At 49.4% G+C, this 26,519-nt stretch overlaps 1 protein-coding gene across 1 annotated transcript in view; it reads right to left on the bottom strand.

Annotated features, from left to right (window-relative positions):
* Positions 1 to 1,032: 1,032 nt before the first annotated feature.
* The window catches only part of CACNA2D4 (calcium voltage-gated channel auxiliary subunit alpha2delta 4), a 121,061-nt gene continuing 95,574 nt past the window's right edge, over positions 1,033 to 26,519 (bottom strand). Inside the window, exons 27-39 of the mRNA XM_039708244.1 lie at positions 24,213 to 24,274; positions 23,088 to 23,102; positions 20,577 to 20,621; positions 19,644 to 19,706; positions 14,480 to 14,550; positions 13,575 to 13,650; positions 11,684 to 11,736; positions 10,681 to 10,736; positions 9,357 to 9,377; positions 4,513 to 4,630; positions 2,270 to 2,382; positions 1,977 to 2,059; positions 1,033 to 1,576 (exon numbers count right to left, since the gene is read on the bottom strand). Of these exons, the coding sequence (XP_039564178.1) occupies positions 1,490 to 1,576; positions 1,977 to 2,059; positions 2,270 to 2,382; positions 4,513 to 4,630; positions 9,357 to 9,377; positions 10,681 to 10,736; positions 11,684 to 11,736; positions 13,575 to 13,650; positions 14,480 to 14,550; positions 19,644 to 19,706; positions 20,577 to 20,621; positions 23,088 to 23,102; positions 24,213 to 24,274 (863 nt within the window). The 3' untranslated portion in view covers positions 1,033 to 1,489. The remainder of the gene's footprint in view (positions 1,577 to 1,976; positions 2,060 to 2,269; positions 2,383 to 4,512; positions 4,631 to 9,356; positions 9,378 to 10,680; positions 10,737 to 11,683; positions 11,737 to 13,574; positions 13,651 to 14,479; positions 14,551 to 19,643; positions 19,707 to 20,576; positions 20,622 to 23,087; positions 23,103 to 24,212; positions 24,275 to 26,519) is intronic.

The following is a 26,519-nucleotide window of genomic DNA, read 5'->3' as shown; positions in this document are numbered from 1 at the left end:
CCAGAGCAGAGCAATGTGCATTTTTATGTCCTGTTTAAGCTGAGTGGGCATGGGGTGCTAATCCTTTCTGACAGGGAGGTCATCCTTGAGAGTGGTGCCCTGGGAGGGCAGGCACGTGGGGCTGGGGGAGCTGTGCCAGCCCGGGGGTGCCCTGAGCCAGGGGCTTCTCCATCTCTGAGCAGCTCCTCAGCCTTGACAGCTGCCCCTTCTCCCTCTGCCCTGCCTTCACCTCCCCTGGCTGCTGCTGGCTCTGATAAGGTCACTGCCTCTGAAGCCTGGAACCTTCTCCACCTCCAGTTTTCCTTCCAGTGCTGCAGTGGTTCCTCTCCTCTTTGCTGTAACATCACCTCTAGCCAGACAAAACCGCACAGGGGGAGCTCTAAGGTCCTGGAATGTCCCTGCCAGGACCTGATCCTCTCCCCTCAGTGTCAGGTGATGTGGGTGGCAAGAAGGACAGCATGCCTGGAATGCACTTGTGGGTGCCTGCTGTGCAGGGCAGGGACAGAGCTGCTGTCAGGATGAAGCCCTTTCCCATCCAGCCTTCCTGCTGCCCTGGGGCCACCACAGCTGTGCCTGCAGTCCCTCCAGCCACTCCCTCTCCCCACGGGTTTCTGGGATTTGTGTAGTGCTGTGATGACCACCAAACATGCTGAAGCTATGCTGTCTATGTAGAATATGCCATATATTTGGTTTTAATGAGATGGTATGGAACAGTTCATAAAAAAGAAAAAAACAAGAAAAATGGGTGCTTCCCACCCGTTGTCCATAAAGCTCTGTAAGAAGTGGCCTGTGCCCACCAGTTGGGAATGCCAGGCTCAGAGCAGGGCACAACCAAGCTGCAAGGAGCAGGGCAGTGCTGCTCCCAGGGGAAAAGTGCCTGTTTCTTGGCTGCTTCTGCAATGAAGAGAGCAGGTAAGTCTGTTCTGCTGGGTCACACAAAACCCCTCTCCAGCTGTAGACAAGAACCTGGATGCTGTGTTAGGAGAGCTCTCCTGGGCAGGCAGGGGTGGCTGCAGCTCTGCAGCTGAGCTGTGCTGCCTCCCACTGTCCAGCCCCGGCTGAGGCTGCTGCAGCTCAGCTTTGCTGCCCTGTCCCCAACACCGGGACATGCTGCTTCCAGAGCCGGCCCTTCAGAATCCCGGTGGCTCACCCCGAGGGGCAGGCAGGCGGTGTCCCCTGCCCCTCCTGCTCTCCTGGAGCCAGCTCTGCCCCTCCGAGCAGATGTGGAATGTTCTCCGCCATGCCGTGAGGGGGGTCTGGAGGAGCCGCTCAGCAGCTGCTGTGCCAGGAGCTGCCCCTGCTGCTTCTGCATCTCCTTTGGCTGCCGAGGAGGCAGCAGCTCCCAGCGCCGGCACCGTGCTGCACCCTGTGCTGAAGGACACCTCGGGAAGTGGCGGGGGTGTCGCAGAAGGGGACCCCATGTCCTGGCCTGGCCTGGCACGGCTCGGTCCCGCCGGGTTCTGCCCCGTAAGGAGCACCGCGGGCGGCGTCACCGCAGCAGCAGCACCAGGGGCAGCAGCAGCAGCGCCGGACACACGGAGATCCCAGCAGCGCCACCGCAGTCCTGGGCATTTTCCTGCGAGACGGGAGACAAGGGTCAGCTTGCCTGCTGCCAAGCCTGCCTGTCGCCTTTGGAAGAGGGAGCAATGCCTGTGGTGGAAAGATCGCCCCAGGAGCCAAGGAAGGGACTGGTTTATTCCTGGTGGCACAGTGGGCTAGGAAGCCACACGGCTCCTAGCAGGGTGTGTGTGCTCGCTCCTGACCTGTGACCCGAGCCCAAGCCCTTCCCAGGTGGCACAGATGTGAAATCCCTCTCGGAACCCCCTCGGGCATCCACGACAGTGTCTGCCTCCAGCCAGCAGCGAGACAGCCCACGCAAGGGTGCCAGAGGAGACATTGGTGCCTTTGGGCACGGTCATGCCCGTGGTGCCCCGCAGCCCCAGCCCTCCCTGCCTGCCCGCAGTGTCCCGGGATACCTCGGGGTGGAAGGCGTGGCACGAGTCCGGCCGGCGCCGCAGCTTCTGGGAGCGCATCCGCTCGCACTTCACCGAAGCGTTGTGTGCGAGGCTGTCAAGGACCGCCAGGGAACCGGCATGGATGCCACACACACCCCCCGGGCCCCACCCTGCACGGGCTGGAGACCTCTCCAAGCCAGGTCGTGCTCTCCACCCCCACGGCAATGGCAGCTAAAGCACATTTTCCACCCTGGCAAACACGGAGATGACGGGGCCCGTGGAGCCCTGCATCCCTGCTGTGCATGGAAGGATATATTTGACTTCTTTTGCATCCATGGGGACGGGTGGGAAGACACTGCAATCGCAGGCGGTGTCCGTGACGAGGAGCAGGAGGTTACTGCTGATGATCTGCTGTGCCACAAACATCCTGCAAGGGAAGAGCAGGTGGGAAAAAATCACAGCTCTTCAGCCCAGAGCAGCAACCCCGGCACTGCCTGAACCACAGCAAAGAAACTGAAAGGAAACAGAGATCACTGGAAAGAGGGTGCCAGCAGAAAGCAGGAGAGAGCAGTGAGCAGATGGACACAGGGAGAAATGCCACTGGCACTCCTTTTTGGCCTCCTTTTGGGCTCTGAATTGTCCCAAATCTGTAACTCCATGCTAGGCACAAGTCAAAATCAACCCAAGAACCCAACCAACCAGCCAGAACCAAGACAAGCCCTCCCCAGATGGGCAGCACATCACAGCAGGTGACACCTGAGCCAGGCCTGGCTTCACCCAGAGGTATGTCAGTGCCTATTTAATGTACATTTATGTGTGTGCTTGCACAGTGCAAGGGTGTCTCTGTTCTGTGGTCCTGGGAGGAGCAGAGCTGTGCTAAATTCATGTTACTAGAGAGAGAAATAGAGGAACCCAGTAACCCTGTGGGCTACACTGGTGTGACAGGACTGACCAGCTGGTTTGGCAGGGAGCCAGCATGTCCTGGAGCCACTGGGAAGGCTGGGGACATCAGGCTCTGCATGCCTGCACTGGTGGCAGGGCTGCTGGAATAGAAAGACAGGCTTGTGGGCATGTGCCCACTGCACTGGCCAAGCTGACTGTGCTGGAGCAGTGCCCAGTGCCCCTGGTTATTCACCACCCGGCCTTGCTGCCTTCCAGCCTCCAGGGATCTGTGTGTCCCCTTTTAAAGGTGCTGAATGCCACACTCAGCAGCTGACCATGCCATCAGTGCTCTCTGACTAATGCCTGCCCTGGGAGCTTTGGCAAGCAGCCTTCAGCCCATGCACAGATTCAGTCACCAGGACAGAGATGCCCCATCCACCAACCCACAAGCCAAGGTTTCTGCCCAGGATGGAGCACCCAGCCCAGCCCTGCTCCACCAGGAGCTTGTGGAAGGGGTTGGGGGGTGTCTCTCCCAAATATCTGGATAAAACAAGATGCACCTGGGAGCCAGAGGCTGTGAGTACAATGAGCCAAGCAGGACACAGCACCTGCTGCTCCATCCAGCCCTGGAGAGGGGCTGCCTCCAGCAGGGCAGGGGCAGCTCCCAGGCTTTGTTTGTAGCAGAGATCTGTGACCCAAAGAGGTCACTCGGTTCCTCTGGCTCTGCCCAGAGATTAAGAGAATACCTTGTTATCATCAAATCTGCAATCTCTTCTGAAACAATGGTTCTGGTTTTCCTAGAGCCATGCTGACTAGTGGAGGCTGTTTTCCTAAGCTTTTAAGTCTTTCCTGCAGTTGATCCAATACTGAAGACTAGGTAGAATTGTTTTGTGGGGTTTTTTTAGGAGCAGTTCCAGTCAGATCTGTTTGGCCTCCTCACCTTAGGAAAAGCTGGATCAGTGGAAATTCATCTTTTTGTCACCTTTTCACGTGTGATTACTGATAGCACTGTGCAATCACTGAAAACAGCCTCTTTTCACAATGTTACTTTTGACTGTCCATTCACTTACTATGAAAATGGATAACAAAAAAGTGGACTCTTGTTTTCAGCTATTTCAGTCCAACACTTATTTTTTTTCCCCATCCCTGTGGGTTTTTTTGGTGGGTTTTTTTTTTGTTTGTTTTGGTGGGTTTTTTTTGTTTTTTTGTTTTTGTTTTGTTTGTTTTGTTTTCTGTGGTTTTTTTTGTTTCGTTTTGGTTTGGTTTTTTTTGTGTTTTTTTTTGTTGTTTCTGTAGAAATACAGAAAAGGGGGAAAATAAAAAAAAAAAAGGAAAGCCAAGAGTATTGCAAAAAGGGAAAACTTTCTAAGAAGAAAACTTTTGCCAGAAACATGAAAGAAAAGTTCCTTTCTGAAATCTTTGGAATGGAAAGGTAAGTATTTAAATGCTGTTCTCTTTGTTCTCCAGCCACCTCTGCTTATTAACACTTTTTTTTGGTTAAGAATCAGTACCCTGGTCTCTTCACCTCTCTGCCCAGCATGGCTCTGTGGCCAGAGCCGTGGCTGTGGTGGTGGCTGTGCCACAGGCACGCTGGCAGGTGACCCTTCTGACGCTGCTGTCACCCCCAGCAGCCCCGGGACCAGGTCCCCAGCTGGCAGGGAAGCTCGGCTCTTACTTCTGGCAGTCTCCACAGTCGATGAGCCCGTTGGTCTCCCTGATGGCCGGCTCGTAGACGAACACGGGGTACTCGGTGTCGCAGGGCTGCAGCGTGTCGTGCTTCTTGTGCTTGTGAGCTGCCGGGGGACGACAAAAGGCACACGTCAGGGACCTGCCCGCACTGAAGGGAAACGTCCCACCCTTGGAGATGGAGTCTGGAGGAGCAGGTGCCCTCCGGAGAAGAAGGGGAAGGAGATGCTGCAGGGAGCAGCCGGGCAGTGATGCCTGCTCCCACTAGGTGGTGTGGGAAAACCAGCCTATGTGAAAATGCCTCCAGCATCGCCACCCCCTCCCGCAGTGGCCACAGCAGCCAGGGACCCCCTGGCCAGGCAGGCAGGGACATCGGGACACAGGTACCCCTGCAGTAGGGCTCCGGGGCCCTACTGAACCAGCCGTGACAATGGAATCCCTCCTGCCTGAGCCAGCGCTGGTTCGTGCAGTTTTTAAACACAAACCTGTGCCCAGGGCTGTGCTCCCTGTGCCCGTCAGTGCTGATCCCTGCTGAGCCCGCTGACACCGCACAGCAGGAAACTGGAGGGGCTCAATACGGGTCATGTTAAGAAGAAACCACCAGCAGCAAACAGATCTGGCCTGAGACCACAAGGAAACAGATGACAGGTCTCGAGGAGCAGCAGAGACCCAGCTAATGAACAGCACTGGCTCCTGGAGGGAGCAGCTGCTCCATCACTCATCAGTCACACCCTGCAGGACTCCCAAACTAATTTGGGGATGAGGGGGAGCTGAACCACCTCACTAAGCCTCCCTCAAGAAGCAAGAACATTCTTTCTAGGAGTTCAGCAAAATCTGTCTTGCTTGAAACTACTGCCTTGGGCCCTTCTGGCAATTATTTTCTGCAGTTGGAGGTAGCAAAGCCAGCTCCTGCCTGCGTAGGACACAGGGGACTGCTGCTGATGGAAATATGAAGCTTTGTTGCTAGGGCAGAGGTGGCTGCGGCTCAGCCAGCAGCAAGCACAAGAAATGGTTTCTACATCAGCTCTGGGTCTGAGCACAAAGCCTCAGTCTGCAGCCTCCCACCCACACAGCAGCCACAGGCAGTGCTCCTGGGGGGACCAGCAGGGAAGAGGGTCCTCCTCACCTGGAGGACGCCCAGCTGACCCCTTGCAGCAGAAGCACTGGAGAGTTATGGAAAAATGCAGCAACCTGGGTTTTAATCAGCAAATGTGCGGTGAGAAGGCATCAAGAGGGCACCGTGATTGGAGGGGTGATTTGCATCACTGTAAAACCCTGACTGCTGAGAGCAATGGGCTCCTCTCCCCGGCACTGCCGGAGCAGGCAGAAAGCAGCAGGCACCTCCCCGCAGAGCTTGCCGTCTAAACAATGTGGATTACACGAGAGGGAGAAAAAAACTGCATGATTTTCTGTGATTTTTCTCTCCACCATGGCAATCCAGCAACACAAGACATCCATTAAGAGCCAGGAACTGCAGCCCAATCTTGCCTCTAATGCCTTGCCCAGATGAATACGATGGGCACTCAAACCCCTCCCTGCAGTGCAGTCTCTGGTAATTGTACTTTGTGCTGTTCTTCAGAAGTCTCAAAAACCAGCACTCAGGAGGGAGCCCCCTGCCTCCATCCTCCCAGACGATGGGACCCACCTTTTGGTGACATGGTGAGGTTCATTTTGCACAGACTCAAAGGCACGCAGAGCCTGAACTGCAGCACAATGCCTCGTTCTGTATTCACCCTGGATTCACACTGAATTAATCAACCCAACTTGTCATTCCAGGGGCCGGCAGCACCTCTGCCACCAGCCAGGAGCTGTCTGGCTGTGCTCTGCCACCATCCCTTGTCCCTCTGTGCAAACCCCACGCTGCAGAGAAAGGGAAAAGCCTCTCCCATTTCTGCTGATGGAGAATGCCTCTGACTGGGACCCATCACAGGGACAGACAGTCCTGAGGAGATCTGGGATGAGCCAAACACAACCCTGTTTTGGAGGTAAATTTCAGACACTTCTGATGGGGCATGCAGAATATCCTCATTTATGCTGTAAGGAGAGAAACTGCAAACACTTTCTGGCTCTGAGCAGCTGGTAAGTGTATTCTGGCCAGGAAAGTCCCCAAACTAAGACTAAAGGAGTGTGAGAAACAGAGCAGCATTTCTTTCAGCCTTAATTCACTGCACTGGGGGCTGGGAAAGCAGCTCCAAACCCTGAAGCAGGTGGCCAGGCTATCACAGCCTGGACCAGGGACAGCCCTTCTTGGGGACATGCTTGTGCCAATCCCACACATTGGTCCTCTCAGCCAGAAGCCATCTCTGTCCTGCTGAGCTGCCCCTGGATTTCCAGCACTGCCCCTGCAGCACAGCTGTGCAGTTCTTGCTCACAAGAATCACTGTGATGACCACAAAGGTGACCTCATAAAGTTAGGGCAAACTGCTTGCAAGAATTTAACATATGGCTCATGTCGTGAGTGGCAAGGAGCCCTGACATACCAGGACCTCATTTTTGCCCTGTCCCTGATAAAGAGTGACATCCTTTTCTAGCCCTGTTATATCATATCCTTTACTAGCTTCCTGTTATAACATCATCAAAGTTGAAGCAATATAAAGGACAGTGGTGTGAAGGATGGGTGCAGGGAGGGGTGAAGGAGACCATCAGCTTGGAAAATGCAGAATGGAAATTGATGTGAGGCCTCAGCCTCAGCCAGTGTTGGATGAGGGCTGTCATGGTGGGCTTGGAGAACCAGGCCCTGCAAGGGAAAACTCAGTTAAAGAGCCTGCATGAACCACACCCAGGATAAACGTGGCCAGCACCAAAATCTGGCAGAAGTGGCCTGCACAGACTTTTAAGATTTTTTGGTTTTTTTTTGGCACAAGCTTAATGAAAAGAAGCTGCTTTAAAATCTAACTCCTGCACAGAGACAAGACCTATGACAGAGATTATGCTTAAGCCTACTGACACTTAATTTGCTGGGAAGCAATGCAGCTGCAGCAGCATTGAGAGGTTCAGAGGAGCCCAGTAGCATGTACATCATCAGCAAAAGGCTCAGGCTGAGCCTCTGCATGCACATACTGGACATCAAAATGTTATCAGCACCCTGAGAGTCTGCTGGTCAGGGATTAGTAAACAGCCAGAGGAGCTGATAACAAATTGCAAACTTTATAGCAAAGAGTGAGTTAATTCCAGGCTGTCATTGCTACCATCTGCACTTCCAGAAAGACTTTTGTCAGACATTTGGCAACCAATCCTTCTGAGCAGCAAAGGCAGTTGCTGTGCCTTGTTATGAACTAGAGAGCCCAGATTGTGAACTCTTTCCCACCAGCATAAATCATGCACTACAGTCAGAGGATTTACTCTGGGACATGTGACAAAATCTGCCACTTAGTTACCAATATAAAATATAGAATTTAACCAATTATACTGTAAAATATCTTCTGCATACATTACCATGGAGTCAAAAAAGAGAAACTTTTATGATCTATGGAATTCTAGAAATAGTTCTTTCTAGGCTGCATGCCTTGGCTGGAAGTATTTTGGCTTAATTAAAAGCTTTCAAACCTGTGCTGATGTCCATAAAAGCAGAAGCCCCCCTTATAAACACGGAGAGAAACTGAGATGCTGAGAGCAGAGAAAAAATCTGTGGCAGCAAACGTGTCTTCTCAGCACCTCTGAAAAGCAGATTTGTATGATGAGTGCAGTCTGAATACATCACGCCCATATTCCAACAGCAAGTCTCACCTTCCCAAAAAACAAGAGAACTTGGGAAGCAGAAATAGGCTCAGTGCTGCAGAGCCAGAGGTACACAGTCAGGCAAGGGAGAGCATTAGATCCCTGATCATTAATTCCTCTGCACATAACCCGGAAAAAATGTGTGTGCTCAATTTCTCTCTCACAAAATGTCTCCTTCGCTTCATATTTTTCGCATACACCAGCCTTGGCCTGCAGTCAAGAAAATGTTAACATCTCTGGCAAAAATCTACAGCCCCTTCTTAACAACATGTGCAATCCATTTCTTCCAGCCCCAATAGCATTCTTCCACCCTGCTACTCCCCCACACACATGGACACTCTTTTTTTTTCATCTGCAGACACCCTCTCTTGCTCTTCCTCTTCTCCATCCAGTCAGACACATTCCAACTGTCTCTATTTCTCCATCTCTGTCTCACACATATGTCTTGCTGGGCAGAGAGCAAATTGGCAAACACAAGCTAGATATGGAAGCAGGGAGATACAAACACAGCCACAGTCTGGACTCTGTCTTGGAGGAATTTCTAACTCGCCTGTAGGAGTGGATTTATGAGTTATCAGTTGAACCACTTGAAAGTCCTCCTGCATTATCCCAGAGCTGGGCTGGGATTTATCAGAAGGAGCTAAGCCATGGTGTGTGGAAAAGAAGACTTAAGTTACTTCTTAGTAACTGTAGCCTACAAGACCTGTGTAGTTTCTCCTGCAGGAAGGCACAAGTCAGTCTTTGGTTTGGGAATACCAGCTGAGAAGAATGGGCCAGCTGGGAACCACGGGGAAGGACATGCCATGGAACACGGGCCACAGGCCCAGCCAGCCACAGCAATGAGTGATGATGCTGTCTGTGACTGCAGCTCCTCAGGAGGCTCATATGTTCCTTCTTTTATCAACTCCTCAGTGACAGACCTTCAATCACCAGCTCGGCCAGCTAAATGAGCAACAGCAACTCTTTGCAGAGCAGGGAAACAGAGCCAGGCTCTGCCTTGGCCCTGTCACGCCTTTCTGCAAATCCCCCACTGTACAAAGGGTGGAAAAAAGTCTTTCCTAGCCTAGGAATTTCTAGTTAATTCTCTTTTTTTAACTATGAGGTGGTTCTACTTACAGTGATGGAAGACAGCCTTGGCTGGAGAGGTCCCATGACACACACAGTGACGATGGAGACACGTGACAGATTCACAGCATGGCAGTGACATGGAGACATGAATTTACACACAGCATCATGGAGGTGATGTGGGAAAGAGATGAAGGAAGCACAAAAGGAAATGGTGATGAGCAGGACAGCAGTGACATCCCCCCTCCCTTTTTGCTCTCCTCAAGCAGAGACTAAATCAGACTGCAGCCACAGAACACCCACAGCAGGAATGCCACAGCTCCCCGTTCCCCTGAATGAGCAGTCTCTCCTGAGCTGCCACGAGTACTGCACCTGCTCATCTGACTCTTCCTCACCAATTTCTGCATGGGGCCACCCCTGCTACCCTGATGTGTGTGACACAGCAGCCAGGGGACAGCTGCAGCTTCTACTGCCATCTCTTTGGAGGAGGACAGTGGGACCTAAACAGCACCCACAGACCTCCTTCTCTAGAGGGGAATTTTGCTTTCAAAAAATGACTGTTTCCCCATTATGCCAGGAGAATTCAGTGCAGAAGATCCAGCCCCACAGCTGGCATGGAAGACACCACTGTCTCCACTATAAGGCACCACTAGTGATCAATAATCAAGACTAATTACTGCCCCTACTTGGCTGTGCAGAACACACCTCCCCTTCTCCTCTGAGTCTCCTCAGGGCTGGGATGGGACTGCAGACACTCCTGGGGTGTTTCCAGCAGGCAGCACTTTAGCTGCAGGACAGGTCAGTGTATTTCAAGCCAGACACAGCCCTCTGCTGAACTCAGCTGCTGTGCAACACCATGTGCCATCACCTTCTCTCTTGCAGAGCAGGTCCAGAGTAAGTGAAGTGTGTTATTGAACTCTGAGGTTTCTGTCTAGCTTCCTGGAACCTCTGCTAGGCTCTGGAGAGTCTGCTCTTCCACCCCTGCTCTGTCCTGTAGCAGACTGGAAGGGAGGCTTTCCAACAGAAGTTATTTGCAGCAGATGGCCTCTCTCATCCCACTGTGCATAGGGTAGAGGTCCTCAGAAAGAAGTGTCTCCCCTCTCCTCAGCAAATTACCCTAAGGGGAGCAAGCAGAGTGCTCCCATCAGCACACACCTCACCCTGACCACCCTGGTGCTGTGGCAGCCTGCAATGGGGGTGGAAATGGGGGGAGATAGTGGGATCTGGAAGCTGGATTCCAGTGTCCATGGAGGAAGGGGTGTGGGGCAGAGGGCAGGCTCCTTGCACAGGGCCAGGCTTCCCTGTACAGCTTCTTCTGTCACCAGCGGCTGCAACATTCACGTGCTATGGGGTGGCTGGACTCTTGTGTACTCACCATCTGCCAAGTTGTCTGAGTGCCAGAAGCTACTCATGTTAAACTCCAAAAGGAAGCTGTCAAAAGAGCAAGAACAGAGGATGCTTTTTCAGCAGCCTGGAAGGATGCAGGTGTCAGGGAGATGGCCCTGTCGCCCAGCGAGTATCAGTTCAAAAATGTTTACTACAAATTTCTGGCAGTGCAAGCCTGATTTTTTAGATTTTTAATTTTTTTTCCCCTCCACATGCTAGAATGTGGTTCTGTATCATAGGATCTGTACTGTGGAAGATCTGAATGGGCTTTTTCCTGTGTAAGGGGCTTGTCAGTGAAGGAAGGAACAAGTATGGCAGCCCCTGAGGCTGGGAGGGCATTCAGCCTCTACAGGACCCACCTGAGGAGCAGGCATGATGGCCATCAGAAGCCCACACTGCTTGGTCTGCTTGGAGGTAACTACATGGAAATGTTCTGTACCAACAGGCTAAAACCCTCAGAGCTGGACCTTTACCACATCTCCCCTTTCGCACACCCAGCAAGCTGAGCAGCAGCACTTCCATCCCAATTTGAGCTTGAACTCTGATTCACCCCAGGAGTCTGAGGTGAACCCAAACCCAGAGGAGAGCCTCCCCTCTCTCCCCCCTTGCCTGGCACTCAGACCTGAGCTGCTTGGCTTGCTGCCTTCAGCCTTCTCCCCCCGTGAGAGGAAGATGTGCATTCACTCCTCATGGGCACACAAGGCAGGCAGGAGGACTTGGCACCAAGAATCTGCACAGAGCCCCAGGAGACACAAGTCCTATTTCTGACTCAGGCCTGAGTGACTTCAGGTAAATCCCAGACCCACTGTGGGCCTCTGCCTCTCAAAATGGCAATAGTAATAGCTTTCTGTCTCCCAGGAGCACAGTGCAGAGCTGAATGTCAGGAGAAGGCTGACAGCAACACCCTACACAGGGGCTTCTGCTTGCAGCTTTCTCAGCTCTTGCCCCTCCTGGTCTGAGCCTCCCAAGCACCCCCATCTTTTGGTACTCACATGATGAAATCACTTATCAGCCACTTCACTGCAGCTACAAAGGCATAAATTGGCTGGAGAAGAAAAGAAGAAATGAGAAATACCATAAGGACCTGGTCAGAGAATTTATAATTGTTACGCAGGACCCCACATTTTAGACTAAGTCCCTCCACTGATCAGAGCTCTTGAAGACAGGCTGGAAATACAAGGTCTGGGCATCACTGGAAAATGTTCAAAATACATCAAAAGCCAGCAGAGCTGCCCTGCTACTAATAATACCTCCTCACCCCCTCCCCATGAGGGTCAGGGAGTTTATCAGGAATGTATGAAGGACTTTGAAGATGTAATTGCTTGATGATTTCTCTCCAGTGTGGATGACCTTCAGAGCTCAGAGCAGGAGAGAAACACAGCTAAATGGGACAGCACCAGTTTAGGATGCTTTTGTGCTCTGAAAGCAAGTGGTGTTTCTGGGACAAGTGACAGCACTGCCCAGGATTTAGTGGCAGTATTATCTGCCATTGATTGATTATGCTTAACTGTGCTTTCATCCAGCTTTTCCTCAAGATGGTATGACTTCTATCATCTTCTTGCTTTTCAGCTACAAATTGGAAATCCAGCATTATCCCAGGGACAATTCATCTGCAGAGGATACTGCTGCTTCTTTTCCTCATGGTAACCACGTCTAATTTTCATCTCCCCCTCTCATAATCATGCCCATGTCCTCAAACCCAAAACAGATGTGGCAGTCACGGGATGCAGGATAGTGTTCCATTACTGATGACTTCCCTTCAGCCAAAATAAGTCAGCAAATGGTAAAATGTAGAGATGCTTGGCAATTTGACTGATTTTTATGTCTGTATATGAAAAACTGACTTTTCTTGATTTCTTCCTTTTCAAGGGTTTTCCTAAGACAGGAATATGAGAGATGGAGGTTGAATGCTCACCTTTTTATTTTCTTCCCAATTCACTTCATTTTTGGCAGCTCACAGTTTGTGACATTTCTCTCAGTGATCAGGATTGGAGGATATAATCAAGCAAATATTTTCACTACAATCACCATATGATATCTAGCCAGCTCAAATGTAACCATTGTAAACCAGACATTGTTGAAAGTGTTATTGTTAAGAATGTTGTTAAAATGCAATATTTTGTTGATAATTCTTTTACTGGAAAAAAAATTACAATGGCATGCTGTAAGGGTACTTCCTGCATTCCTTCCAGTATCAAAGGATCATAACAGCAATGAACACATCCCTGTTTAAGGTTGTGTCAAGCAGTTTGAAGCGGCCAAAGTGTTGAGTAGTTTGTTCTTGTTTGAGGCAAGGTTAGGAAGGTGGAATGGGATTAGAGTATGAGTTTGTATCCTAAATCCTAAAGGATTAGAGTATGAGTTTGTAGCCTAAAGAGAGGTTGCATTTGGGTACTGTTAAAACCCTTCACCCTCTTAATTTGTCTCCTGGGCTACCAGAATTCTCAGTCTTCTCTTCAGCTCCAAGCTCACTCATCCTTCCCCAATGACTGCCAGTTTTCCCCAGATGCTCTGTTCCCTGACACTGCAACTCTCCTTCTTGAGCTGAGTAAAACCATGTCCTGTAAAAGAATTCCTGTTCATTTCAGCTGCTAGCTGACTGCTTGGCTTTCAGGAGAACCTACCACAGTCTAGCTCCTGTTCTTTCCCTGGTCCTGCCAATTTTCAGTGAGATCCTATATGGCAATAGAGAGCCACACTGGAAATCAACATCAGTGGCCACCACTGCTTCAGGAGTCTGCCTGAGGTGAGTTTGGACAGTCCCATCCTGACAGCAAACATCTCCTCAGGTCTGCTGGGGAATGTTGGAGATGGCCTGCAGGAGGAAGCCCAGCCAGGGAGGGCTGCATGGTGGCAGGGCATGGTGACAGATCAGATACGTACGCTGAGCAGGGGGCGGGCGCCGCTGTGGTGGTGGTAGGGCACCTTGCACATGGCCTGGTAATCATACATGGTCACTCTGCAAGCAAAACACAACAGGCAAGCAGTCAAAAGCAAGCAATGCAACCACCCACGGGACAGACTTTTAACGTCAGCTTTTTCTCAAAAATGTCAGGTGTGAACTGTTTCCTGGATTCACTAAAGTAGTGACCTGCTTACACGTGTCTTTGCTGTTTGGCCAGTGCTGGATCTTGCAGAGCAAGAAATACAGGCTCTGGATTAATGTAACTGGGTCAGCACAGGAGGAAATATGTCCCTAATTTCAGAGAGTGAGTAAAACAAGCGATGAAGCAGAGGAATTATAATTGTAACTACCTCAGGTCCCCCTAGTTCCTGTTTCCAAGCCACTGAAACTCTGAACTCTCTTTTGACATTGGCTGAGGGAGTGGAGTGAGATGAACAGAATTTTTTTTAAGAGAGAGAAATGTGCTCAGCCAGCTGCAATGCTGCATCTCAGACAACCACTCCCAGAAAGGCTTTCCAAGTGGCAGGAGGAACCGAAGCACTTCTGTACCCAAAATGCCAAGAAAAGTTTCCCATGACATCTTGCCCTGGAAAATACAGAGAAGAAGCTCCCTGGCCACACAGAGGTTGGAAGTTTCTGTCTCTCTCTGTGTCTTGCAGCAGGTGGAAGAGCAAGAGATGAGGAGAAAGTGTGTGTGCTGATGGCTGAGCCAGTCAGCAGATGGGGCAGGCAGCTAAAGGAGCTCTTGTGTCTGGATAAGAGAGTCACCAGCATCACCAGTATGTGCATTTTCCCTGCTCAAGTGCTTCTCAGAGGGACCAACATGCTCTGACCCACACACCAGCAAAGAACAAGAAGTACAGTGTGGAGATCCCCCACTTACCGCCTGAACATGCCCATGTTTAGCAGCTGGGTCATCACTGAGCCATCCACTGCACCAAAAAATTTTCCAGTCTGCAAGTACAAAAAGGGAAAAACGGAATAAACTGTAAATTTTCCAAATGCTCGATGGTTCCAGCTGATCCAGTTTGTCTGGAGGCCAAACACAACGAGGGTTTTTATAAGGAGGCAATGCTGAACTTTGTCCTTTGGCTGGTTGGAAAGCTTGAGGGAGGACTTCCCCCAACACCAGCTGGGCATCCTGCACCATTCCTACCACGCTTGGAAATGACTTAGCCCACGTAAGTCCCTGTGGCTTGTCAGCAAATGCAGACTCTCTAGCTGCAGAGACCCAGGCATGCTGAATCACTGGAAGCCTGGACTCTCTGTGGGTTATTGGGAATCCATGTTCTCTGGATCTGAATGGCTGAGTCTTCCATTTGAGCCTCTCTGCTGCCCATGGCCACTGTGGTTTTGGAAGCCTTTGCTCTCCTGCTGCCCTAGGTGAACTGGCTCCCCATGCATGAGTGTGATGTGCAGATTTCTTTAGGCAGCAAATGCAATATTGCAACTCACTGCTGTGTGAGCTCTGAGCAGGCAGTGATCCAAACAACACAACACAAAGCCATCCATCCCTGTAGCTCACATACTGTGTACTGGCACAGGACTAGGTTGCATTTGGGGGGACAACAAGCCCCCCTGTCCTGCCTGCATGCCCAAACTAAAGGTGGGACTTGTGGCCCTCTGGTTTCATGTATGCCTTGGAGTCAATAAAGTCAAATAAAGGCCCAATCTCAAATTTGCTAACTGCTGCTTTAAAGATTTCCTCAAACAAACAATTCTGACCTTCCTGATTACTAAACCATGGCAAATATATTGCAAAAATGCTTCAAACCTGTCAAGTCCACTGCTTTGTTCACAAGCAAGTAAATGAAATGTTTGTAAATTATAAAAGTGCGGATATGAGCTGTCCTCTGTCTGTTTTCCTGGCTCATGGGTCCTGACAGACAGTAAATAGCTCCCATGTGTTATGGAAGCATTCACACAGTCTGGGATGTTTTGCTTTCCCACTGATAGGCTAGCAGTCATTTAGCATGTATTAGCAGATGACAGATGACTTCATTTATTTGAGTGGGACATTTCCACAAAAAAAGTCCAAACCCTTAGGCAGATTTACCTAAGATCACATGGCAATCATCTAACAGTAGTGTTACATGGTTATGAGCCTCTTCCCAAAAGGCTTTTAGAAGTCATTTCACTGTACAAATTGATGCATAACATCAACTCCTCTTCCAGCATTTAGGCTGTAATCGTCTCAGACAGTCAAATGTGCCTGAGCAAGCACTAACTTTTTTCACCTCCCTCGCTCTTTCAATCTGATTAGGGTGGTGAAGAGGCCAGCTGCTTCCATTTAATACCAGTCTGCATTCCCAGCAGTGAGATTTAACACAGTGCAAGCTGCAGGCAGCAGGGCAAGGAGAGGGGACCACTGCAAGGCTGTGAATGAGGCCCATCCTGTCAAGAGATGCTGATGTCTGGCCGAATTTCTCCATGCAGGACATCATTTGTATAGGTATAACAATGAGCAGCTATTAGTTCAAGTGAGAGTATGGCCTTCAGAAAGGCATCAGCAAACTGGCCTCCAGCAGCAAACCAGACATTCAGAGCTTGCTGCTGTTTTAGGTACCCTGTACAGGCAGTAACACAGAAAAGCATCACTTGGCAGAAACCAAAGCTGTCCCGTACTGGAGCAGCATTTTGCAAAGCAGCTCTCATTACATCCTGCTTCCTCCAGTGACTGCTGCTCTCCTAGGCATCCCTCTGCTGTGTTTCTCCTAGCTCCCACCTCTGGGCAAGTTTCCACAGGCCCTTGCCATTTCAGAGGTTGACAGCAGGAAGCATTGCTCTGCCATCCCACATGACACATGCTGTGTCACTCCCCCCTGCAGCTGAGTGTGCAGGCTGTGCACAGCAAAGACATGCAACTCAGAGCACACATATGACTCAAAAGCTACATCACTGCTCACATGCATCCATGCATTGAGCAATTTACACTTTTTATACACTCAGAAGCTGTAGACAAACAGGATCTGCCAAACTGCCCAGGCTTTGGGCAGGCAGGCAGCCTCTTCCTCCAGCATGGCTCAAACAGAGGCAGCCCTTGCTTCTCCACGAGCTCTGGGCTCTGGTGGCATCTTGGCCTTTTGGCTGCCTCTCTGCACCCTGCTCCTGGAGTCCCACCTGGGCAGAGCTTGCAGACATCCTCTGCAAAATGCCTCAGGCAGAAGGCAGCAAGCCTAGAAAAAGAGGTTTAGTGAGAAAGGGAACATCTGGATGGAGCAGGCGGAGGGAGCTCAAGACCTGGGATCCACAGCTGTGCCTATGACTGGCAGTGAGAAGCAGCTAAAAACTCAGGGGTGGCTGTGGGGACACGGTTGCAAACATGACAGAAAAAGCAGAGCAGCCTTCCCTGCAGCACAGCCTGACCCTGCCACTTATTTTCCATTCCTCCAAGAGCACCTGGTCCTCACTCACTCCCTTCTCCTGGCTCTGTGTTTTAACTCTTTGCTCCCTCTGGGATGAGACTGGATGGGGAGATTAGCTCGAATTAAGAGATTACCCGTTCTTCCCCAAGTAATCCTGCTGGGAGCTTCCAACTTGTCACTCATTAAAATCCTGAGTCCCTTTTCCATGGTGGTTTCCAATTGCTGCCTTCACACAGAGGTTATTAGAGCCAATCCCTCACCCTCATCCCCCATCCCAAGGGCAGAGAAGAGCAGAGCCTGAGCCACGCTGTCCTCACCCCATTCCTGTGGGAAGCTGCTCTGATTTCCAGTGTGGTCACCCAGGGAAGGAGGTGCAGGCAGCAGGCAGCTCTGGCAGGCAGAAAATACAAAACACCCACAAAATCCCAGGTACAGGATTTTTTTGGGCATTTTTAAATGGATGCCTTGAGGAAAGACTACAGGATGGAATAGGGAAGGTCACACAGCAGCAAGTGATCCCATGCAGCAACATCCAAGTATGTAGGAAACCCAGGGCATGGATTTAGTGCTGTCTTGAATTCCCTGTAGGGTTTAATGGTGTGGAGACTCATGGTGTCACCAGGAAATAAAAACAGTAACTGGAACAGGATAAAGAAATCAGAAAAAAAAAAAAGCAGTGGTGAACTCTCTGAAGTCAGGGAAGGTAAAAGCTGGAGGAGGACAGCTCTGGTGCTTGCCAAAATGCCTGATCTTGGAGGCATGTGGATAATGTTTATAATTTACCCAAATCCACTATAATGCCATGTTTCTGCTAGTCAGATCTTTCAAAGATGAGCTTTGGAAAAAACTATTTTCCATAAGATTCAGGAAAAATTCAGGCAGAGCCCAGGAGGGCAGTGCTGAGGACACACAGGTGACATGGCACCTAAAGGGTGTAGCTGATGAACACATATCATAGGAGTCAGTAAAATGTCTTTGAAAATGCCATGGGTGTCAGAGGAGAAAAGAGCAATTCCTAAGATCACCAGCCCATCCAAAAACTCAGTAGGGCCTGGCCACCCAGAGTGGGGAGTCAATGCAACTTTTACAGCATTTCCCTCCCTTAGCCTTCAAGTTCTATTTGCATTTTTGTTTTTTGGCACACCATATCATTGAAGGGACACTACCAGACTATTCAGTGTGCTGGGTAGGGCACTTTTCACTTTCCTACAGAAAAGAGGAATAAGCTCCCCTTGGTATCTGTCTTTATTCCCCCTGGTGCCCCTGTGTTGCCTATTGGTTTTGCTCTGTGATTTTCAAGGATCTCATCTCAGCCTCTCTGAACTCACTGTGCAGTGCCTGCAGAATGCACAGTCTCCCTTTTTCCTTCTGCCAGCCCATTCTGAATATGCTAACCAACCCAAGTCCAGGTGGGAAACCATGGGACTCATATAGCTGATGTTTTCCATCTGAATAGCCATCTAAAAATTCTTCTTCTTTCTCTTCTGTCCCAGCTACTTTGAGATCAATGTCACTACTTCATACGTCACTGTTTCACCAGGTTCTTTTAAGGGACTCTGTTCAAGGCTGAATAAAACTGAAATTCTACACATTATCTAGTCTCCCTTATCTCCTGATTTTGCCATGCTTTCAAAGAACTATAGCTGACAAGTTTTCTTCCTTCTGGAAGCTGTGCTGCTTGTGCCAATCACATCCACCAGGAATTCTGTTACCTTAATTTCCATTTCGACCTGTTTGTCACATCTTGAAGAAAGTAATTTCTGGGACTGGATCTGCTGCCTTTTGGAAATACCCAAACTGCATTTGTTAACACCAGTACAATGGCAATTTTAATGAAATTCCATGATTCTGTCAGTAACAAAACCCCTTCATTTCCCACTTCTTCTCTAAGCCCACTCTTACTATTGACTTATTGCTTTGCAGCTTATGAGACTGTTCCACATATCACTTTCTGATGCCCAGAACTATGGGGTTTAATTATTTTGAAAGAAGTAACTCTGTGGTGAATTTATCAGAGAATGGAAAAATGTAGCTCAACCATGCAGTGGCTGGTACTGTTGACTTTACCCAGCTGCACAGGATATCACATCAAACTTGCACCCCTTCAGCTCCCTAGAAATGGCTGTGGAACCACACAACTTATTTTTATTTCTATTCTGAGCCTTTTCCCTTGCTCCTTTCACCTCTGCAAGTCCAGTAAATTCTCCAATTCTATAGGTGTGTTCCTGTTTCCAATTTAAATGATTTTGTCTTCATTTCTTGCCTTTAGCATTTTGCTCTTGCCATCCCCTCAGTTTCCTTTCCTGAAGAACACCTGCTTTGACTCCAGAAGCACTCAAAACTGCTGCTCCCTTCCCTTCCCTTCCCTTCCCTTCCCTTCCCTTCCCTTCCCTTCCCTTCCATCATCTTTCAATAGCATCTGTGCCAAGGGAACAGAGTCTAATTTCCTTTCTTCTGATCAAAAGATATTTTGACTAGTTCCTTCCTTATCACTGCAAACTCCTTCCTCACCTAGGATGTGCTGTCACTCTGCTGGGAGCCTTCCCCCTCACTGTGCAGTTGAATTTAATTACACACAGCCACCCTTATTACACAATTCAACTTCATTTGCTTTAACCAGCTCTGGTGGGTTATTCAGGAACAAGCAAACCCCACACTCCTCCTTCTCTTATGCTCTCTTACCTCTTCAGGTATTTTGGAAACAAGTATAAAGCCATTGTTGTCAATGAGGAAGCAGTTCAGAATCTGCAGAGATGGAGGAGAAGCAATATTAAAGATGGCTTTTATGGCTTTTCCCCTCTTTGTGTTCAGGATGAAGCAGTATGGGTTTGTGATGATGCCAACAGCCTTGGCATTTCTACACCGAGCCCCACAGCTCAGCTACCATGAGTTTTACACAATTCTTTTCCCTCTCTGCCTCCATGTTGAGGTATTGAGTCCATGAGCTGTGACAGAGATTGTCTCTAGCTGGGGCTCTGTGCAGGCCTAGCAGGAAGAGACAGGATATTTGTAGTGCTCTTCTCTTTAGTGATATGGTATCTAATACTTTCCATCTTCAGATTTCAGAGTTTTATAACCACTCACAAAATAAACCTCTCCCCACCACTGAGTATCACTGCTGATCTACTTTTATTTTGCAAAGCAGGAAATGGAGGCACAGAGTTTAGATGAAAACCCTTTCCTGCAGGGAAAACTAGGAAGCAGAGAAAATCCTACATGAACACACTCAAAAAAAATCCCTGTTGATCTCACTTTTCAGGGCAGAGGAGCTCCTGTCTCACATATTCCTGATAACAAGGCATAAACACAAAGAGAGTGTCCAGCATGCATGTCATGCTCACAGCCACTTTTTTTTCGGAAGATCTGGGATGCCAGGGAGACAGATTTAAAGATGGACTTTCACTGGCTGGAATCCCAATGTCTCTGCCCTGGCCCAGCTGGGGGAAGACCAAAACTGCAGATTTGTCTCATTACTATGAGGTCCTGTCCCCCAGCTGTGCAATCTCCTGTGAAGAGACAACAGGCACTGCCTTTTTTTGGGAGACAGAGATCTCCACAGAGCAGGTGGTCAATCACACCTACCACAGGTACAGAGAGGAAACTGAGGCAACTTACATCATCCTGACAGCTGAGTGGACAGGCACCATCCAAGCCACTGCACTGCAAAGAGAAAGCAGAGAATTAACCATGCTGTGAAGGAAACTTCCCAGTCTGACCATGCAGGAGCTATGGCAGTCACTCCCCACCACCAGAGGCTTTCACTGCTGGGACTGAGGCAGCAGCAGCTACAGTGACCCCACAGGTCTCTGAGTCCTCATACACCCCACACTCACACAGCCAGACAAGTTTTCCTCACTTGTTCAACTCCAGGTTTCCCATAGCAGGGTCTCAGACATCCAGAACCTTAAAGCAATTTATTAACGGTGCAGCAACACAGAAAGAGCTCACGCCTGTGCCTCTGAGGAGGGGCCCCAAACAAAGCAATCTGAGCTTTTATCCCCTCACAGCCCATGTGTGATCATCTGGGGTCATCCTGATGGGACATCTGCTCCTGCTGTGTCTCCAGGTGGCCGGACACCTGGCTGTCCCACATGTCCCCGTGGTGCTCTTTGTTGTGCAAAGGGTCAGTGCCAGGTCACAGCCTCTTGCCTGGGGCTCCCAGAGCTCAGCCCGGAGCCACCTGCACTGAGTGTATCCCTCAGCACATGGCATGAGCTCATCTTACTTGGGACTGCCAGGCTAAAGGTTTGCAGAGCAGTACCCCAGACAGCTCTGCAATTCAGCTGGCATTTCCACCAGGACAAGCTCGGCAGCACCCCCAGGTCAGCCAGTCCAGCTCCCTGCCCCTAGCAGCAACATCCCCTCTCCTGAGGGCTCAGATCCTGCACTGCCTCCCTGACATGTGCCCAGCAGGACCTGTGCACTCCAAGCAGAGGAGGCACTTGTAAAGAAAGGGCAAAACCAAAGGTCATTGTGCACCAGGGAGAAACCAGCACGCATTTCAGCATCTGTTAGTATCTGGACTAAGAACATAGCATGGTATTTTAGATCAGGGTTCTTCTCAGGCAGGGATTTTTGTTGTTGTTGTTGCTGTTGGTTTCTCTATTCTCCAAATAGCTAATGATAAAATAGGATGTGAATGGCGCACATGTAGCCCAAGGCACCATCCACTTCTTTCACTTAGAATTTCTGCATAGTGGACTTGACATGTGTTTCACAACACTGAACTGGGTGGGGACATGAGGGGTTAAGTGATGAGTAACAGAACCCTTCAGGTGCTTATTGATTTCATAATTGTTCAGAATTTGCCGTGTCTGTCTCTTTGTGTTATTTTTTAATTCTGTTTTCTCCAGTAGCAGAGGGAAGAAAGCTGACACAGTGTTGCCTTTTCTGTGCATGGAGTCCCCTTCCTGCCAGAGGTTTGCTGGGGTCAGGGAAGGACACTGGCATAGCACATAGCCCGTCTGCTCTCAGCCAGCTACCCACTATTTCTCAAAACCCTTAGACATAAAATCCAACCCCCTTTCTGGGTGATTCTCAGCAACAAGAGGGCAATTGGCCATTCCAGACCACAACAAAACCGTAACTTTCAGTTAGAATTTGTTTCTCCCCTCGAGTTTTGCAGAAAAAAACCTGGTTTTCTGTCCCTCTGTTCTACTTCAGAGGAGGTCTGGAGATGCCTGAGTTTGTTTCAAGTCCCACAGCTTTGCAATATCACATGTTCACACTCTGAATCCAGCTGGCTTTTTGAGACTCTAGGGACTATGGTTTAAAAAAAAATTCCTTTATCCAGAGTTGCAAGCACCATCTCACCCCTGCCTCACCACAAAGCAACATGTGGTTGTTTTATTTCCCTGGATGTGATCCTAGAGGTCACCTTGTGCTTCACCCTGGCAGGTTCATTCCTTTGGTCAGCAGAGAAACATGGTCACAACAAACCACAGTTGTGGCCTTGGGGGATAACAAATCCAGAGCCCAGGGTTCAGATATCAGAACAGAAACCAGGTGAACCACAGTGGTTTTCTACAAGAAGGGCTCGTGTCTCACACATCTTTCTGAGCAGTGTGAGGGCTGAGTCTCACTGCCACTGCACTTGCAGACCTGGAGAAGTTCCAGCCATGCCTGGTGCTGGGCTGGCCATGCAGCAGCAGCACGACAGCAGGACCCTGGTTTGAGAGCACTGGCAGTTTGCAGGGAGCCCCTGAGATGGGGCAGAACTGAGCCTGTGCTCCCTGTTTTTATTGAAATAACATCTTCTGCTCCATGAGCACAGCTCCCTGTTTTTATTGAAATAACATCTTATTGAAATAACATCTTATTGAAATAACATCTTATTGAAATAACATCTGTGCTCCATGAGCACAGCTCCTGCCTCACAGACCAGCCTACCTCACAGCATCCTCCTGCTCCTGCCTCCTCAGGTCTCTGTGACCAGAGCACTTTGAGCTTTGCCAAAGACACTTAATTGCTGTGAAGACAAACACAGCCTGTGACAGGTTTGGACCCTCTCCAGAGGCCACAGACAAGGGACAGTGCCTATGATACGCTGGCACACAAATGACACAATTAGGAAGCCAAGCCAGGCATGCCAGGATGCCTCCCTGTCCCCAGCTTTTGTCCACTTACATCAGTGTCATTGGGCTGGGAGGCACAGCGTGGACATCCAGAGCAGCACGGCATCAGTGAGGCAGGAGAGAGAGAGAAAACAAAATCTGTTAGTCATTCCTCTGTCCAATGGTTCTCACATCTTGGGAAAGCACATGGAGCCTTTTTTCACACCAGCACCTACCAGGGCCACAGCTCACAGCCACTTGGCACACAGGCCCCCTTCACCTGCTTTCATAAGGCCTCCCAGCTTCACTTAACACCCACGAGGGCTTGTTTGTGTGAGAACTCCCTGGGTATGGCCCTGAGCAGGGTGTTTAAAACAAAGCTCTCTCTGTTGCTGTTTCAGGATGCGCTCATGTGCTTTGCAGAAATCTTTTTAGCTCAGGTTAGGTTTATGTGATCCCAACCTGTGAGGATGCTCCTGTCACCACAGAGCAGCTTCCTGCCCTCCTACCTTCTCTGTCATCCCTGTCTGATGACAGTTCCCTCTCCTGACAGCAGAGAGCTGCTTCTGCTGTGTGCTGCTACAGTCCTGTCATGCTCACCCCTCCAGCACACCTCCCTGAAAGCAAAGCCTGGGAAGAAAGCCCCTGGGTGATGGGGGAAAGGTTTCATTTGTCTTGCTCCCCAGACCAAGGGAGTTGTTTTAATTATTCCACTTCCTTCAGTCCAGAAGAGTATCTAATATTAGGACAACAGCAAAAGCTTATCCCTGGAGCAAATAATTTCTATTTTGGCAAGCTGGTAGCGTTTTGTTATCATTATCAAGATGATAAAAGAAGGCACTAGATTCTTTTTCAGTGTGCCCAAAACTGCAGATTTCCATGAGTTTTCTGAAAGGCTGAATGAACACAAGCATATTTCCACAATTAAACGTGTCACATGCAGCACAGCTAATGCCAGACCAGGATGCTGACACTGTCACCACGGCATCTGCAGAACAGACTCATGGCTCACATGGCATTAGTGCTGACAAAGGATTACAGAAATGTGTGACTTCAAACTAATCTACGTCATAAATCTCTTAATATGAATTCCACAAAAGCCCTCATTAAAATGCCAGTGTATGTGACGTAACATAGCATCGACCTTGCTGACCAAGAGCACTAAATTGTGTCTCTGCATGGCTGCTGATGCTCCTACCTGTTGCATGGCCATCCAAAACTTGCGTTGGAGCAAATCCAGCTTTATTTGCACACCCACCGCTGCAGGAAACAAAAAAAGAGGGGAGGATCAAAAGAGGAGCATTAAAGAGAAATACAAGTTGGGAAAAGAGGAGTAAATATTTGCCCAAGGTGATGGGATGTAAATCACAACTGCAACCTGCCTCCAAGTGTGAATGGTAAGCGCTGAGTCAGACTGCCAAGTGAGAGTCAGAGGTTTAACAAGGGAGAGGAAAAGGGGACACCGACTGTACCAAAGTACTGAGATTTCCCTCACACTAAGCACTATGAAGCTTCAAACAGATCAACAACACCACCAAAAAAAAAAAAAAAAAAAAAAAAAATCCCCCAAATGCCCCCCAGGGTGACATGAGCTTTTGCCTTTGTCCTTTTCAGATTTGCCTGGTCAGAACGGATGTTTGTGATCGCACCAGCCTCAACTCTTATACCACGCAGCATCAATCAGAAATAAAGTAGGCCAGTGAGGAAGGGATTAATTTGAAAACCCACCTGTCTCAAGGGGGAACCACAGAGATTTAGGTTTTTCCTAAGCCACTACAAAAGCACAGAATAATGAATGCCACTTGACAGGAAGTCAATTATGAATAGTGATTTGTTACCTGGTCCCAGCCTAGTGCACGGTGGGCTAAGCAGAACTCTGTGTGTATGTGTGTTTCTTAATGAAGTGTGTCCTAATTTCCTGGCTTAATTTCCCTTCTGTTCCTAGCATCACACTCCTGAACTAAGGCATAGCTGCAGAGGAGAAGGAACAGTGCAGGGTCTCCCTGACAGGACAAGCTGGCAGTCCCTGGGTAGGCTCCTACAGGCACACACAGTAACCAGTGCAGTCGTGCACAGCCCGCCGTGGTGATGGGGAACAACTGGGCTCTGTGTCAACTAGTTGAATCCAAGAGCTCTGGAGGAATTACAGCCTCAAGCAGGACCTTGAAATAGAATATAAAGTGCAAGTGAGGGAGAAAAGGAAATACAGGGAGGGCGATCTGGGGCCTTTTTCACAACCACCAATATCAGGAGGATGAAGTATTGCTGTTTCTACAGATTTCCTCTGAATTAAAAGGAGCTTCAAAGGGGGGAACAGATCCTTTAAATCTGAATCATGCCGTGTGGGTGCTTTTAAGCTAACAGTATGATCTGATGCTCTAATTCAGATGGGTATGAATTAAAACTGGAGTATGCAATGGTATATTTTCTTGCCTCATGTACAGAGACCCTAGCACCTGGCATCAGCTCTGTGTTTTATACCAGTGTCCTTGTCATATTCCTACTGCTGGTACATCTTACCAATCCCATGTATCAGAGGCACATTTCTCATCCAGCTCTCCCTGCTGTAAACTGAATCTGACTGCCTGTCTGTGGGGGAAAGGAAGGATTCTGCAGAGCTGCATTGCCCTAAGCCTCGCAGAGCACAAACCAGATAGGACAAAGAATGCAAACAAAGGAGGAAGGACAGGGCTGAGTCTGGCCTGGACAAAGATTCCCCAGCTTCAGTGAGGCTGTGGCAGGCATGGTTTGGCTTGGTGCCCCTGCTGACAAACCAACACACCATGACAGCAGGCAAGCGGTGCTGTTGCTGCTGAGTCCCATGAGGCCCACGCACCCGATTTGGCACGTAGCTTTAAATAAATTCATCCTTTCAAACCATCTCAAGAAAGAGTCCTTCCCCTTATCACAGCAGATCACATCAATGGGACTGAGTATTAGCCAGGACATACAGTTTTCATGAGACTTAAAGAGGAGTCGATACCTACATAGCTAACCTTGCAATGCAGACTTACTCAGTGCCTCATGTTTTTGCCACTGGGAACACTTGGCCTCAAATTGTTCTTCAGAGAGGTTTTAGTCCCTGCTTGTAAATCCTTGCTTCTGCCCAGGAGGCATAAGGAGCACATACCTAGCCTGGACAGAGCTGCCTGCAACATGGTGGAGAAGAAAACCTGGGGGGTCAGACTGGTGGCCAGTGGCAGGGACAGAAAGTGGCAGCTACTGGCAAGAACTGTGAGAAACTTTCACACATTTGGGTGACCTGAGTAAGACGTGGGAGCTGAGGAGAAGCAGGACATGATGAACCCCCCTCCCCCCCAGTGCTAGTAACAAATAGTCATCTGTGTGTCTTCACACTGTTGGTGAGGTCAGGGAGAAAGGAGGAAAGCAGTGATCCAGTCTAAGATAAGGATGATGCTATGGCTCAAGTGAGAGGGAAAAAAACTGGAATAAACTCCTCAGAACAACCGATTGTTAATGAGCCTTTTTGCCCTGGTGGCAAAGG

Source organism: Passer montanus, unplaced genomic scaffold (genome assembly GCF_014805655.1).
Source record: "Passer montanus isolate IOZ18808 unplaced genomic scaffold, ASM1480565v1 scaffold20, whole genome shotgun sequence".
Classification (NCBI taxonomy): domain Eukaryota; kingdom Metazoa; phylum Chordata; class Aves; order Passeriformes; family Passeridae; genus Passer; species Passer montanus.
The sequence above is the reverse complement of the archived record's forward strand: the minus strand, read 5'-3'. Positions and strand labels throughout refer to the sequence as shown.